The sequence below is a fragment of the Erinaceus europaeus genome, chromosome 9, assembly GCF_950295315.1.
Source record: "Erinaceus europaeus chromosome 9, mEriEur2.1, whole genome shotgun sequence".
Lineage (NCBI taxonomy): Eukaryota > Metazoa > Chordata > Mammalia > Eulipotyphla > Erinaceidae > Erinaceus > Erinaceus europaeus.
This window is the reverse complement of record NC_080170.1, coordinates 31,699,114-31,714,353: the sequence shown is the minus strand read 5'-3', so window position 1 is coordinate 31,714,353 and position 15,240 is coordinate 31,699,114. Positions and strand designations below refer to the sequence as shown.

General features: G+C 41.6%; 1 protein-coding gene across 1 annotated transcript in view; it reads left to right on the top strand.

The window, feature by feature from the left end:
* GFM1 (G elongation factor mitochondrial 1) overlaps nucleotides 1–15,240 on the top strand; it is a 54,516-nt gene that overhangs the window by 35,176 nt on the left and 4,100 nt on the right. The window contains exons 14-15 of the mRNA XM_007521058.3: nucleotides 9,331–9,493; nucleotides 12,047–12,191. Coding sequence (XP_007521120.1) covers nucleotides 9,331–9,493; nucleotides 12,047–12,191 — 308 coding nt within the window. The remainder of the gene's footprint in view (nucleotides 1–9,330; nucleotides 9,494–12,046; nucleotides 12,192–15,240) is intronic.

Genomic DNA, 15,240 nt, shown 5'->3' with positions numbered 1-15,240 from the left:
CCCCAGCTCCCACCTACAGGGGAGTTGCTTCACAGGTGGTGAAGCAGGTCTGCAGGTGTCCTTCTTTCCCTCTCTCTGTCTTCCCCTCCTCTCTCCATTTCTCTCTGTCCTATCCAACAATGATGACATCAATAACAATAATAACTACAACATAAAACAACAAGGGCAACAAAAGGGAGTAAATAAATATTTAAAAATAAAAAAAGGTTTACAGTTCCCACCACCTGAGTTCTATATCTCATCCCTACAATTGGAAGCTTTCCTATTCTTTAACCCTCTGGGAGTATGGATCAACAATTTCAATGGGGTGCACAAGGTGGAAGGCCTGGCTTCTCCACTGGACATGGACATTGACAGGTCGATCCATACAGGTCTGTTTCTTTTTTTTTTTTTTATTTATAAAATGGAAATATTGACAAGACCATAGGATAAGAGGGTTACAACGTCACACAGTTACCACCATCAGAACTCCATATTTGATCCTCTCCCTTGAAGACTTTCCTAGTCTTTATCCCTTGGGAGTATGGGCCCAGAATCATTATGGGGTGCAGAAGGTGGAAGTTCTGGCTCCTGTAATTGCTTCTTCACTGAACATGGGCATTGGCAAGTGGATCCGTACTCCCAGCCTGTCTCTATCTTTCCCTAGTTGGGCAGGGGTCTGGGAAGGCAGAGCTCCAGGACACATGTTGGGTCATCTGCCCAGGGAAGTCAGGTTGGTAGCATTTGGAACCTGGTGGCTGAAAAAGAATTAAGATATAAAGCAGAATAAATTATTGACTAATCATGAACCTAAAGGCTGGAATATAGCAGATGAGATTTGGTGTCTCCATTTTGGAAGAAGCTAGTAGGTCTATTTTAGGTATATTCCCAGGGGCCCATGACTTTACTGGTTTTTGCCTGGGCCTGACAGCTAACAAGCAGGTGGACTCAAGGTATTGTCTGGGGAGATGGTGTCAGAGTTGGAAAAAGGGCTAGAAAGCTGGATCAGGGAAGAGAGTAGCTCCCAAATAATGGAAAAGTATATAAATATTATTAACTATAAACCCCATCAGTTTGATCTGGGACCCATGTTCAGCACAGGAGCCTAAGTAACGTCTGCATCCCTGTAGGTCTGAGTTTGCATTCTGTGGTCATGGCTAAGAACATTCTAGGCTGCACTAATTTCAGGATTCATCTTCCTCGAGTGATAGAGTATGTTGCCCAACTTCCCTTCAGAGAATGGGGCAGTCCCTACCATTGTTGATCCACATTGAGGGCAAGGTCCTGTAGGGGTCCACAAAGGGGTCCTTTATGCTGTTCCTGATGGAGATGACCAGCCACAGCAAAGAGAGGGGGCTGTTAGAGGTCTAGGTCCATTATGTCTGTGTGGGAATCCTAGGAGCCCTAACTAGGGCTCTAGGTCCCCAGTCTGTTTCTATTTTTCCTTAGTCAGGTAGGGCTCTGGGGAGGTGGGGTTCCAGGACTCATTGGTGTGGTCATCTGCTCAGGGAAGTTAGATTGGCATCATGGTATCTTCTGCAACTTGTCTGAAAAGCATTGAGATATAAAGCTGAACAAATTGTTTAGTTATCAGGAACCTAAAGGTAAGAATATAGTAGGTAAGATTTGGGGTCTCCATTTTGGAAAAAGCTAGGAAGTCTATTTTAGGTATATTCCAAGGGGCCCTTGACTTCACTAATTTTGCCTGAGCCTAACAGCTAACATGCAGGGGGCTGAAAGTATTTTCTGGAAAGATGGTGTCAGAGTTGGGGATAGGACTAGAAAGCTGGTAAGGGCAAAGAGTAGCTTCCAAATATGAGGAAGTATATAAATACCATTAACTGTAAACCTCATTGATCTGACCTAGAGCCCATGTCTATTCATATTTAGCACAAGAGCTTGTGTAACCTCTGTATCGCTGTCAGTCTGAACTCACATTCCATGCTCATAGCTAGGAACGTTCTAGGCTGCATTCATTTCAGGACCAGTCTTCCTTGAGTGGCAGAGTATGTTGACCCATTTGGAGAGTGGGGCACTGTTATTCTACATTGAGGGCATATTCTACATTGTAGAGGCCCACAAGAGGGTTTATGATGTTGTTCCTGATGGAGATGACTAGTAATAGTGGAGAGAGGAATCTGTTTGAGGTCGAGGCTCATCATATCTGTGCGGGAATCCCAGAATTCCCTGAATAGGGCCCTAGATAATGGAGTGGCCTGATAGTGACCAGAAGGGCCATCATTAAAGTGTGCTAGTCTCTTGTCCTTATCCAATTTTTGTAGTCCTTACTTTATCTGACAGGATTAGACTAGGGTGATTGAGGGAAGTGAAATAGATAGTAGGTGAGGAGAGGTTATCTTGGTCTAAGTAGAAACTATTTGATTAAGTACTTTATGGTATCTTTTTTAGATTTTTCTACTTCCTTGCTACCCTTATTGAGTCATTGTAGACTATTGTGCACTTTTATTTATATATTTTTCCCCAATTTATGGATACATGTGGCCTGTCTCATGGGTCCTGGTCTACATCGTCTAGATCTAGGTTATGTTAATTTGTTAGGAGGTGAGCCACCTGAGGTGGAACTAAAGAGTCCTGTGAGCTAGGAAAGGTCTCACCAGAGTAATGGAGCTGAAGGGTTGACATCCCAAGCCTGGCATCTCTGGACACAGTTCAAAGTGAAACATGTCAAGGTGGCTCTGGGTGCATTGATTTGTTTGAGATCAGAAGATGCAGTATCAAATGGTATAGATCAAGAGAAGCATGAAGGGAGGACCGAGCAGTAGCTCAGCGGGGTAAGTGCACATAGCACGAAGCGCAAGGACCAGTGCAAGGATCCTGGTTCAAGCCCCTGGCTCCCCACCTTAGGGGGTGAGGGGGTTCACTACAAGTAGTGAAGCAGGTCTGCACCCTTCTCCTCTCTCAGTTTCTCTCTGTCCTATCCAACAGCAGCAGCAATAACAACAGTAACAGCAGCAATGGGGGAAAAAATAGCCTCCAGGAGCATGTAGGCACTGAGTCCTAGCAGTAATGTTGGGGCAAAAAAAAAAAAAGAAGGAAAATGAGCAAAGCCCCAGAGGACCAGGACTGGGAGAAATTCTGATTTTAGAGAGAATGGGGAAAGGTTCCTTTCTGTCTTAGAGTTTAAGAAGGCAATACATAATTTTTAAAAATATTTATTCCCTTTTGTTGCTTTATTGTCGTAGTTATTTATGTCATTGTTGGATAGAACAGAGAGAAATCGAGAGAAGAGGGAAGACAGAAGGGGAGAGGAAGATAGACACTTGCAGACCTGCTTCACCACTTGTGAAGCGACTTCCCTGTAGGTGGGGAGCCGGGAGCTGGAACCGGGATCCTTCCGCTGGTCCTTGCACTTTACGCCACTCACACTTAACCCACTACGCCTGACTCCCCATAATTATTTTCATAACCAAGTTATTTGGGAACTTCGTTTACTTTGAAAATCATGTGTTTAGTATTTGAGTTTAGGATTTGCCTTACCATGATTTATGTCATTTAATGCTACTTACAAATTACTATATCTTATGTACTGACAAGACTGGTTGCTTCTGGTCTCCCTAGCCTAAGAGTATAGGTGATTTAATATTTCTAAAAAAAAAAAAGTCATTAGAAATGCATTAACAATTTAAGCTCAGTGTTAAAACTCAGTTAGTTTACTAATTTGAAGCCATAAGTGCTTATTAGATTGAAGGAATATATATATACTCAGCAGTGAAGTCTATGCACGGAAAGGTTCAAGACATACAATTTCCCCTTCTCCTATTGATTAAATAGTGATTTATAAGACTATCAGTTAATATTTTTAAATTATGTTATATTTATTTAGTTTCCCTTTTTTTGCCCTTGTTTTTCATTGTTGTAGTTATTATTGTTGTTATTGATGTCATCACTGTTAGATAGGACAAAGAGAAATGGAGAGAGGAGGGGAAGACAGAGAAGGGGAGAGAAAGATAGACACCTGCAGACCTGCTTCACCGCATATGAAGCGACTCCCCTGTAGGTGGGAAGCCAGAGTCTTGAACCGGGATCCTTGAGCCAGTCCTTGCACTTTGAGCCACCTGTGCTTAACCAGCTGAGCTACCACCTGACTCCCTATCAGTTAATTTTTTTTGTTTGTTTTCTTTTTTTAATATTTATTTATTCCCTTTTGTTGCCCTTGTTTTATTGTTGTAATTATTATTGTTGTTGTAATTGATTTCATTGTTGTTGGATAGGACAGAGAAATGGAGAGAGGAGGGGAAGACAGAGGGGGAGAGAAAGACACCTGCAGACCTGCTTCACCACCTGTGAAGCGACTCCCCTGCAGGTGGGGAGCCAAGGGCTCGAACCAGGATCCTTACACCAGTCCTTGTGCTTTGCACCACCTGCGCTTAACCTGCTGTGCTAATGCCCGACTCCCTCAGTTAATTTTTAAAAAGACTAACTTAATAGGAGTAAGTATGTGTGTGCAGACTTTGAGCTGTTACTGTGTCTTCTCTGATTTTTTTTTTTTTTGATAAATTTGTTTCACCTTTAAAAACATTATAATAGGGCCAGGTGATGGTGCACCTGGTTGAGCACATATTACAGTGTGCAAGGATCCAGGTTTGAGACCCTGGGGAAAAGCTCCAGGAATGGTGAAGCAGTGCTGCAGGTGTCTCTCTCTCTCTCTTCCTCTCTGTCACCTCCTTCCCTGTTGGTTTCTGGCTGTCTCTATCCAATAAATAAATAAAATTAATAAAAAATAATAAAGGCATTATAATTATTGTAAATTAGGTCCTTTGAATTTGCTCTAGGCAGAAAAAAAGAATCCTTTTCATCAGTTATGTGGCTAGACCTTCATTTTTGCTTTTTTGGCTTAGAGATTCTTTGCTGTTTTTCTCAAGTTTTTTTACTTTTATTTTTTATTTTACCAGACCATTTTTCAGCTTTGGCTTATGGTGGTATAGGGGACTGAACCAGGACTTCCAGCCTCGGGCATGAAAGACTTTTGCATAGCCATTATACTATCTTCCCACTCTCAAAATAGGTTTTTGAAGCTCTCTTTGGTAATTGTATTGCTGTAGTACTTTTATTTACTTATTTATTTTAGTAAATGAAAATCTGGTGGGTTTTTTCTTTTAAGTTTACTGCAAGAGAGACCAGAACACCACTCCATTTTATTATATGTGATGCAGGGAATCTTACCCTGGACCTTATTCTCACAGGCATGTACACTACCATTGAGCCACCTCCCCAGCTAGTCATAGTGTGTGGACTTCCTCAGATACTCTTTTCAAATTCCATGTAACCTTTCTTTGGGGTGTTTTTGAACACACTCAGCAGTAAGACATTCCCCATCATTTCTATCTACATTAGACAAAGCCATCAAGTAACTAGAAGATGAAAGTGTTAGTTTCTCCTCTTACGGGCTTTTTCATGAAAATTGAAGATTGCTTTTCTTTTGTAGAGGATGAGTCATCTAATTCATCTATTAGCCCACCTCTGTGTGAATTGTTTGAACTGTGTACTCATTTGATGGTGCTCAGGAGAGTGCTGAAGTGTATTCTGATGAAACAAAAAGCTACCCCTCCAGTATTATAAGTTCACATCTCATGTGTTGCTGCCACTTAGAGTTGTGAGAAGCACAGTATGTAAGTTTCCTGGATAGAGGCACTATTTTGATGCTTTAATATGGTTAATACATGTTTAGTAGATTTCATAAAGAATTAGTAACACAGTTGTGACAGGTCAGGCACTTACTGAAGGTATAAATACCAGTCTAGATGATTTCATAAATACAGTTATTACATTAAAAGAGTGTAACTGTCTACTCAGATGTTAAGTGAACTGCATGGAGAGAAGCTATCTCATATTTGAATTCTTGAAGTCTTACTCAGAAACTTAATGGATGAGGTATGACTATCCTCTGACAAAATTATGGTGGGTCTCTGAGCTAGGCAAATACTTTGTGTAACTATATGAATATAAAAACTAAATTTTTAGGTCTGAGCCGTGGCACACCTGGTTGAGTGCACATGTTACAGTACACAAGGACCCAGGGTCAAGCCCTCAGGCCTCATCTGGAGGGGGAGAGCTTTGTGAGTGGTGAAGCAGGGCTCCAGGTGTCTCTCTGTGTCTCTGTCAACCCCTTTCCTCCCGATTTCTGGCTGCCTCTATCCAATAAATAAGTAAATATAAATAAAATCAGTTAGAACTAAATTTTTAAAAAGTATTTTATTCAGGCGATTGGGCGGTAGCGCAGGGGGTTAAGTGCAAGTGCTGCAAAGCGCAAGGACTGGCGTAAGGTTATCTCCCCTCTCCCCACCCGCAGGGAGTTCTCTTCACAGGCAGTGAAGCAGGTCTGCAGGTGTCTTTCTCTCCCCCTCTCTGTCCTCCCCTCCCCTCTCCATTTCTCTCTGTCCTATCCAACAGCGAGATATCAACAACCAACAACAATAACTACAACAACAGTAAAAACAACAAGGATGGCAAAAGGGAACTTAATTAAAAATTAAGAATATATTTTATTCATTTTAATAAGAGACAGGAAGAGAGTGAGAGACCAGAGGACTGCTTAGCTTTAGTTTATGCTAGTGCTGAGGATCGAACCTGGGACCTCAAGAGCCTCAGGCATGAAATTTTTTCTGCACAATTACGCTATCTCCCCAGGTAAAAACTAAATGTAAAAAAAGAAGCTCAGAACCACAATTTTGGTAGATTAGAAAGTCAAAATAAATCTAAAAAACAGAGATGAGCAGTAACAAATATCAAGCTCTAATTAACATTAAGTTTAATGAGAAAGATAATGCTTTGCCAAAACTAAAGTGCCTTTCACAATATGCCAGTGGTCTGACCTTGAGGGCCTTGGCCCTTTGACCTTCATTCACCAGCTTACTAGCTGCCTTGTCATTTCTTCCACCTCCTGACTACTTGAGGTACTGTAAAAGCTGTCTTTCTGCAGCACCCTCTAACGGCTTTTGAAGTAAGTGCATCATTTGCAGGTTAAATTAGTTTGTTTTCGTTAACCTGGGAAAATTAAATACATTGCTGTTGGTTCAGGTCCCGGTTCTGCCACTTAATGCTTTTCTCACAGTTGGCAAGATGCTTAGCTTCTCACTCTTCTCTCACTTCTCTCTCTTCTCATCTATAGAATGGCGATTAAAAGGACCTGCTTCATGGTTTTGTGATGGTAATCAAGATAGTCGATTTTTTTTTCCCCACTTCCAAGGAATTAACTTTTTAGCTGTTTTGGTTTTCCCAGTCCACCCTGAGGCTCTTGGTCATGGAAGATTACCCAAACACAGTTTGCTGGCACACTCAACACTTAGGTCCTTATGAAATCACTTGCTCTAAGCTGGCATCTCTCACCCAAATTGATACAGACTTATTCCAATCCACTTGGGGCTCCATATGTAGGAATACACTCATTAGTGTCCATTTGTCTGCAGTTATCTTCAGACAGGTTTGAAAGCAGCCAGGCTGTCCTATCTTTGTGGTCTTGATGAAGGTTTAAAGGAAGAAATGCTTTGTGAATAGTAGATACTCAAGAAGTGCTTTTTAATGAAATGATAGTTAATGTTTACATGCTTGATATGCTTGTAAAAAACCTTATTCTGACCTATTTATGTTGCCATCACTAGTGTGAAGTGTTAATTAACTATTTGTATGTCTATTTGAATGATTTTCATTGGTGATTATCATTTTTGTCATTAGCCGTTTTCAGGTGTGTGTGATTCTTGTGTCAGTCATAATGTTCAAGTAGTAAAATTAAATAGGAATAATCTGAATAAGTAACAAAGAGTTCTTTCAAGTAACTGTCCTCTGTTGTAGAGATCTATCGCAAGGAAGGGAGGTAATCTAAAAAGGCATGGGTTAACTGAGAACAAGTACCTTTGACTTAGTCCTCCCACCCCCAGGGCTTTTCTTCACTGGGGCTTCATGCCTGCCAGATTCCCAGCTGGTTTCAGTTAAAGGAAAAGAAACTGAGTGGGGAGATAGCTTAATGGTTATGCAAAGAGATTCTCATGCCTGAAGCTTCCAAGTCCCAGTTTCAATCCCCAGCCAACCATAAGCCAGAGCTGAACAGTGCTCTGGTTAAACAAAAGAAAAGGAAAAAGAAAAAAAGGAAAAGATAAAAAAGAGAGGGGCCAGGTGGTGGCGTACCTGATTGAGCACGCACATGATAGTGTTTAAAGACCTGGGTTCAAGTCCTACTTCCCATCTGCAAGGGGAAATCCTGGTGAAGCACGGCTACAGTTTCCTTCTCTCTATATATCACCCCCCACCCCCTCTCCCTCTATCTCTCTCTCTCCAGGATTATTGCTGGGGCTTAATGTCTGTACTTTACAAATCCACTGCTTTTGTGGCCACTTTTTCAATTTTTGTTGTTGTTGTTTTTTTTGGATAAGACAGAGAAATTAAGAGGGGGTGGAGAAATACAGAGGGAGAAAGACACCTGCAGACCTGCTTCATTACTTGTGAAGTGACCCTCCTGCAGGTGGGGAGCCAGGACTCAAGTTGGGATCCTTGTGCAGGTCCTTACACTTTGTACTATGTGTGCTTAACCTGGTGTGCCACCTTCATGCCCTGATATCTCTCTTTCTCTATCTCTCCCTACCCTCTCAATTTCAGGCTATCTCTATCCAATAAATAACAATAAATAACAGGGAGTTGGGTGGTAGCACAGCAGGTTCAGCACAGGTGGCACAAAGCACAAGGACTGGCTAAGGATCCTGGTTCGAGCCCCTTTCTCCCCCACCTACAGGGGAGTCGCTTCACAGGCAGTGAAGCAGGTCTGCAAGTGTCTCTCTCCCCTTCTCTGTCTTCCCTTCCTCTCTCCATTTCTCTCTGTCCTATCCAACAACGATGACAACAATAATAACTACAACAATAAAACAACTAGGGCAACAAAAGGGAATAAATATTTTTTAAAAAACAGTAACAAAAAAGAAAGAAACTGTGGGGGAGAGAGGCAGAGGATATATTTCAGTGACTTCACCGTTCATAAAGCTCCCTCTTTGCAAAGTTCCTTGTCCCTGTGGTGGATGGGACTCAGACCTGGGTCTTCACACAAAGTATGTGAGCCACCTCCTGACCCCCTAGACCAAATTTTTACTGTAGTCACCAAATTTCCACTTTTCTAGAAGAGTTGGTAGAGTTACAGAAAAAATCGTGGGTTATTGTAGTATTATATAATGCCCTCACCTCCAAGTAAGAACAGAAATGAGAAGGCTCCTTTTACACTACAATGTCTGTCATATTGAAAGGCAAAAGCGGAAATGACAAGATGTGTTACTTCATTTAAATTAGTAGGAGTTATTTTGTCAGGCTAATTATACAATGTGAGGTTGATGTTCTTTTTCTCACTTTCAGGTTTGAGTTTACACATAAAAAGCAATCAGGTGGTGCAGGCCAGTATGGAAAAGTGATAGGTGTACTGGAGCCCCTGGACCCAGAGAACTATACGAAGTTGGAGTTTGCAGATGAAACATATGGGGGAAATGTTCCAAAGCAGTTTGTCCCAGCTGTAGAAAAGGTAAAACAAAACTAACTTTTCAATCGACAGTGTTTCTCTCTCACTGTCTTCCACAGTTCACTTTAGTGACAGCCTTGTTTTATCCGACTGTTGAGCTCTCCATTCTATTTGCCATTTTCATTGATTTCAAGAGGTGTAAAACATACTAGGATAATGATGGGAAGCTGTTCTGTTTCTCTCCTCCTGTTCCTTCTCCTCCTTTTTTATTGTCATCAGAGTTATTTCTGGGGCTCTACAATCCACTTCTCCTGGTGGCCATTTGTTGTTGTTCCCCTGATTTTAAAAAATTATTAGGACAGAGAGAAATTGAGAGAGGACAGGGAAATAGAAAGAGGGAGAGAAAAACACCTGCAGACCTGCTTCACCTCTCCCCCCTGCAGGTGGAGAGTGGGACCTTGAACCCTAGTTCTTCTGCTTGGTGATATGTGCGCTTAACTGGGTGCTCCACTGTCCAGCACCCATTTGTTTTTTGGCTAGAGGCAAATTGAGAGGGAAGAAGGAGATGGAAAGAGAGAGCAGCAGCAGCAGCAGCAGCAGCACTGTTTCACCGCTTATGAAGCTTTCCCCTTGCAGAGGGGGACCAGGGGCTTAAACCTGGGTCCTTGTGCACTGTAGTGTGTGCACTCAACCAGGTGTGCCACCACCCAGCCCCCCTATTCTGTTTCTTAGTCATAGTTACTTTTAGAATTCTTTTGATACATTGGAACTACCCGATTGGTATCATGAGGATGAAAGTTTAGGAAAGTTGAGGTGTTCTAAAAGAACAGTTTTATGGACACTACCGCCATTCATCTCCATCGCTGGTTACCTTACTCTTTGTGAATTGCTGTGTTTAGATCCAGTTCTTTCACTTGGAAACCAAGAGTGAAACTCTTAAATCTGAAGCCCTGATAAAGCTTAGGGTCAGCCAAGACCCTGGCATTTCTTTGGGAATTCTGAAATTCTTCGTATATATATGGAGTTAATGCTTTCTTTCTTTTTTTTTAAGTGATTTGTTTTAAGACTAAATCTTTTAAATTTCCAGTCTCATCAGTGAAGGTTTTTAGTTGTTTGGTTTTGTGGGGTTTTTTTTAACCTTTTTTTTAAAAAATATTTTTTATTTATTATTTATTCCCTTTTGTTGCCCTTGTTATTTTATTGTTGTAGTTATGAATGATGTCATTGTTGTTGGATAGGAAAGAGAGAAATTGAGAGAGATGGGGAAGACAGAGGGAGAGAGAAAGATAGACACCTGCAGACCTGCTTCACTTCTTGTGAAGTGACTCCCCTGCAGGTGTGGAGCTGGGGGCTTGAACCAGGATCCTTATGCCAGTCCTTGCACTTTGTGCCACCTGCACTTAACCCACTGCGCTACCGACCGACTCCCTTTTTAACCTTTTAATTTAGATAATTTTACTAGCAGATTGTAATTTTGGTTTCAGTGTTAGTAACATTTTTTATGATTATTGTATGTTGTCCCCTATATTTGTATTTCAAAACAAAAGTTTGTTATTCACACACTTTAAAACTATTGGGTTGTTGAGAGAATCATGAAGCATTTTTATATAGAAGCATTTTTACATGTCATGCCTTTTCCCCAATATATTCTGTTCTTCAAGATTAGTGTAGGTGAAGAAGTTATGTTTTTCATCATACAGCATTTGCAGTTTTGTAATCTTAAACTTACTGAGCTACATGCAGCATGTGGTTTTTCTGACCAACAAAAGCTAGCTTGAATGTTCTTTTTTTATTATTAAATTTTTTATATTATCTTTATTTATTGGATAGAGACAGCCAGAAATTGAGAGGGAAGGGGAGATAGAGTGACAGAGAGACACCTGCAGCCCTGCTTTACCACTCATGAAATGGGGACTGGGGGCTTGAGCCCAGGTCCTTGTGCACTGTATGTAACATGCACTCAACCAGGTGAGCCACCACCTGGCCCCAAAAGCTAGCTTGAATTATAAGAGACCCTACAAATGTTAGGTGACTGAATGAAAAGAATTCCAAACTTAACAAATCATACTCTTTAAGTAAGTATAGTGTATTATATGACAGTTATCCCTCAGTGAAGCAGAGTTTTAAAGAATAACATGTGAAAAGGTAAAATTACCTTTCCGCTCTAATTCTTAACATTGTGTAATGCAACAGCTGTAATAGGAAACTCTTTCTCAGTGGTATGTTATTCTCAAGAAACAGTTGTTGAATACGTGCCAATTTCAGTGGAGGTTTTCTTTTAGGAAGTTTCTTAGATTTCTTAGAATTGCCTTTCCTGTGTTCCTCCTTGCACATTAGGATCATGTAATGGGTTATGAGAGTTAAGTGATTCCTGAAAATGAGGTTGTGAGAAAGTGTTAGTGCTCTTGGCATCACTTTCATCCTGCTCAAACCTTCCCAGGGCTGCTTATCTAGATGCCACTTAAGGCTTAAGTAGTAAAGCCATTCAGCTCTTAAAACTTTACTTTTGTGGAGTAAAGATGACAAACTTCGGAACACTGAAATATTCAGAGGTTCTTGGAATTAATCTGCCGGTGCAGTTCACTCACTCCAGATGTTGTGTGTGTTTATTTACAGGGGTTTTTGGATGCCTGTGAGAAGGGCCCTCTTACTGGTCACAAGCTCTCTGGGCTCCGGTTTGTCCTACAAGATGGAGCACATCACATGGTTGACTCCAATGAAATCTCTTTCATTCGTGCAGGGGAAGGTGCTCTAAAACAAGGTATGATGGGTCTGTCTCCACAGATCATCGGGGCCCAGGCTCTGCTCTGTGATCTCTCCCAGAATTCTGGGCAGCACATCCGGAATATGGCACACTCTGGGAAAACAGAGACTCAAAGTGAGGATAGGATGTTCTTTGTAATTTTTTTTATATGTTTGAATTTATATGTATTATTTTAGGCTTTTTAATGAAGAAAGATGTTCAGAATTTCAAAAAAAATCAAAATATATTCATGGTGCTTTTAGTGACTTATTCAGATGATCACAATACTCATAAATTTATATATATCATTTTTTCATGTATGAGATTGTAGGTTTTTGGGCATTTTAATGATGGCAGAGTATTTTTTTTTTTTTTTTGCTTCCAGGGTTATTGCTGGGGCTCAGTGCCTGCACCATGAATCTACTGCTCCTGGAGGCCAATTTTTCCCCCTTTTGTTGCCCTTGTAGACTTGTTGTGGTTATTATTGTTATTGTTGATGTTGTTCATTGTTGGATAGGATAGAGAGAAATGGAGAGGGGAAGACGGAGAAGGGGAAAGATAGACACCTGCAGACCTGCTTCACCGCCCGTGAAGCAACTCCCTTGCAGGTGGGGAGCTGGGGGCTCCAACCGGGATCCATAAGCTGGTCCTTGGGCTTTTACTCCATGTGTGCTTAACCCCCTGCGCTACTGCCCGACCCCCGGCAGAATATTTTTAAAGATTTTAGAACCTTCCATAGTGAAAACTTCATGCTATATTACTATAGTTGTCAAGCACAGTATAATTATTCACATGTATATATAATTCATTTACATCTATTCAAATGAACCAAAACTGAAAGCAATTGAATATATATTTGTCTGATTTGTTGCTTTTCAAAGAAAGACTGGGTTTGGGGGTGGGGGAGATAACATAATGGTTATACAAAGAGACTTTCATGCCTGATGCTCCAAAGTCCCAGGTTCAATCCCCTGTACCACCATAAGCTAGAGCTGAGCAGTGGTCTGGTTAAAAAAAAAAGGGGGGGGAGTCGGGCTGTAGCGCAGCGGGTTAAGCGCAGGTGGCGCAAAGCACAAGGACCGGCATAAGGATCCCGGTTCGAGCCCCGGCTCCCCACCTGCAGGGGAGTCGCTTCACAGGCGGTGAAGCAGGTCTGCAGGTGTCTGTCTTTCTCTCCCCCTCTCTGTCTTCTCCTCCTCTCTCCATTTCTCTCTGTCCTATCCAACAACAACAACAACAATAATAATAACTACAACAATAAAACAACAAGGGCAACAAAAGGGAATAAATAAATAAAATAAATATAAAAAAAGAAGAAAGGGTGGTCGGGCGGCAGCGCAGCAGGTTGAGCACGGGTGGCGCTAAGTGTAAGGACCAGAGTAAGGATCCCAGTTGGAGCCCCCCGGCTCCCCGGGATCGCTTCACAGGTGGTGAAGCAGGTCTGCAGGTGTCTTATCTTTCTCCCCCCCCCCCCCCGTTTTCCCCTCCTCTCTCCATTTCTCTCTGTCCTATCAAGCAACGATATCAACAACAGTAATAACTACAACAATAAAACAACAAGGGCAGCAAAGGAGGAAATAAAGAAAGAAAGAAACAATCTTATTAATAAAAAAAAATGACAAATGACAGTGCAGCAGTTTGACATTAGGGTCATTCAGCTAAGACATTTCAGCATTTGTAGCTTAAAGCCAGAAAATTTATTCTCTGTCATCAGTAATGTCCTTAAGTGTTTTTACAGGACAGTTTTATTGTGATTCACTAAATGTTCCAGAAATACTTTTATCATAGGGTCAAAATGGATAATAAAAAATTAAAACACATGGATACTAAAAAATTAAAACATCATTTTGTCAACAATTTAAATCATGATCTTTTCTTTAAGATTTATTTTATTTATTATTGCATAGAGACAGAGAGATTGAGAGGTAAGGGGTAGATAGCGGGAGAGAGAGACACTTGCAGCTCTACTTCACCACTCATGAAGCTTCCCCCTTGCAGGTGGGGACCAGGGACTTGAACCAGGTGCTCCACCACCTGGCCCCTAAATCATGATCTTACTTTGTATTGTTTCCAACATGATTGCTTTTTTGTTTTGTTTTGTTTTTTGCTTTCCCTCCACGGCTGTTGCTTGGGCTTGGTGCATGCATTGCGAATCCACTGCTCCTGGAGGCCGTTTTTCCTCATTTTGTTGTTGTTGTTGTTGTTGTCCTTGATGCTTGCTTATGTTGTTATTGTTGCCATTGCTGCTGCTGTTGTTGGATAGACATAGAAATTGAGAGAGGAGGGAGAGAGAAAGAGAGACACGTGCAGACCTGCTTCATCGCTTGTGAAGCAACGCCCCTACAGGTGGGGAGCTGGGGGCTCGAACCGATATCCTTTTGCAGGTCCTTGAGCTTCACACCATGTGCACATAACCCACTTAGCTACTACCCACCCACCCCCATGATTGTTTTTGATCTGTTTGTGTGATCAGGTATGAGAAGATTGAAAAAGGCCTCTCTTTTGACCAGATTGCTAATTCCTGATTTTACTTTAGCCAGTGGGCAATATTAGTAATTTGTGCTTCACTGTTCCTGTCATGAATGAGAAAGAGAATCCTCCATTCTGTTTGTAAATTTTTATTTATTTAATTTGATAGGACAGAGAGAAATTGAGAAGGAAGGGCAATAGAGGGAGGGAAAGAGAGACAGAAAGGTATGTGTAGCACTGCTTCCCTTTCATGAAGCTCCCCCTGCAGGTGGGGACTGGGGCCTTGAAACTGGGTCTTTTTGTGCTGTAATGTGTGCGCTCAACTAGGTGCTCTACTGCGGGTCACTCAGTTCTCTCTCTTAAATACAGTTAACACTGAGCAGTCACGGGCTGGGCTTAGCAGCAGTCCGTTGCAACAACATACCATTTATTGATCATGTATGTGCTTTGCGTTGTGCTGAATTCAGATTAGCATACTTTCGCAGTGACTTGACAGTTGAGAAAGCTAAATGGATGCTGGAGGTTCCACGCTAACTAGTGGTAGAGCTGAGCTTTAAACCTGCAGAACAGTCCTACCCCTTTACCACCTGCTCTGGTG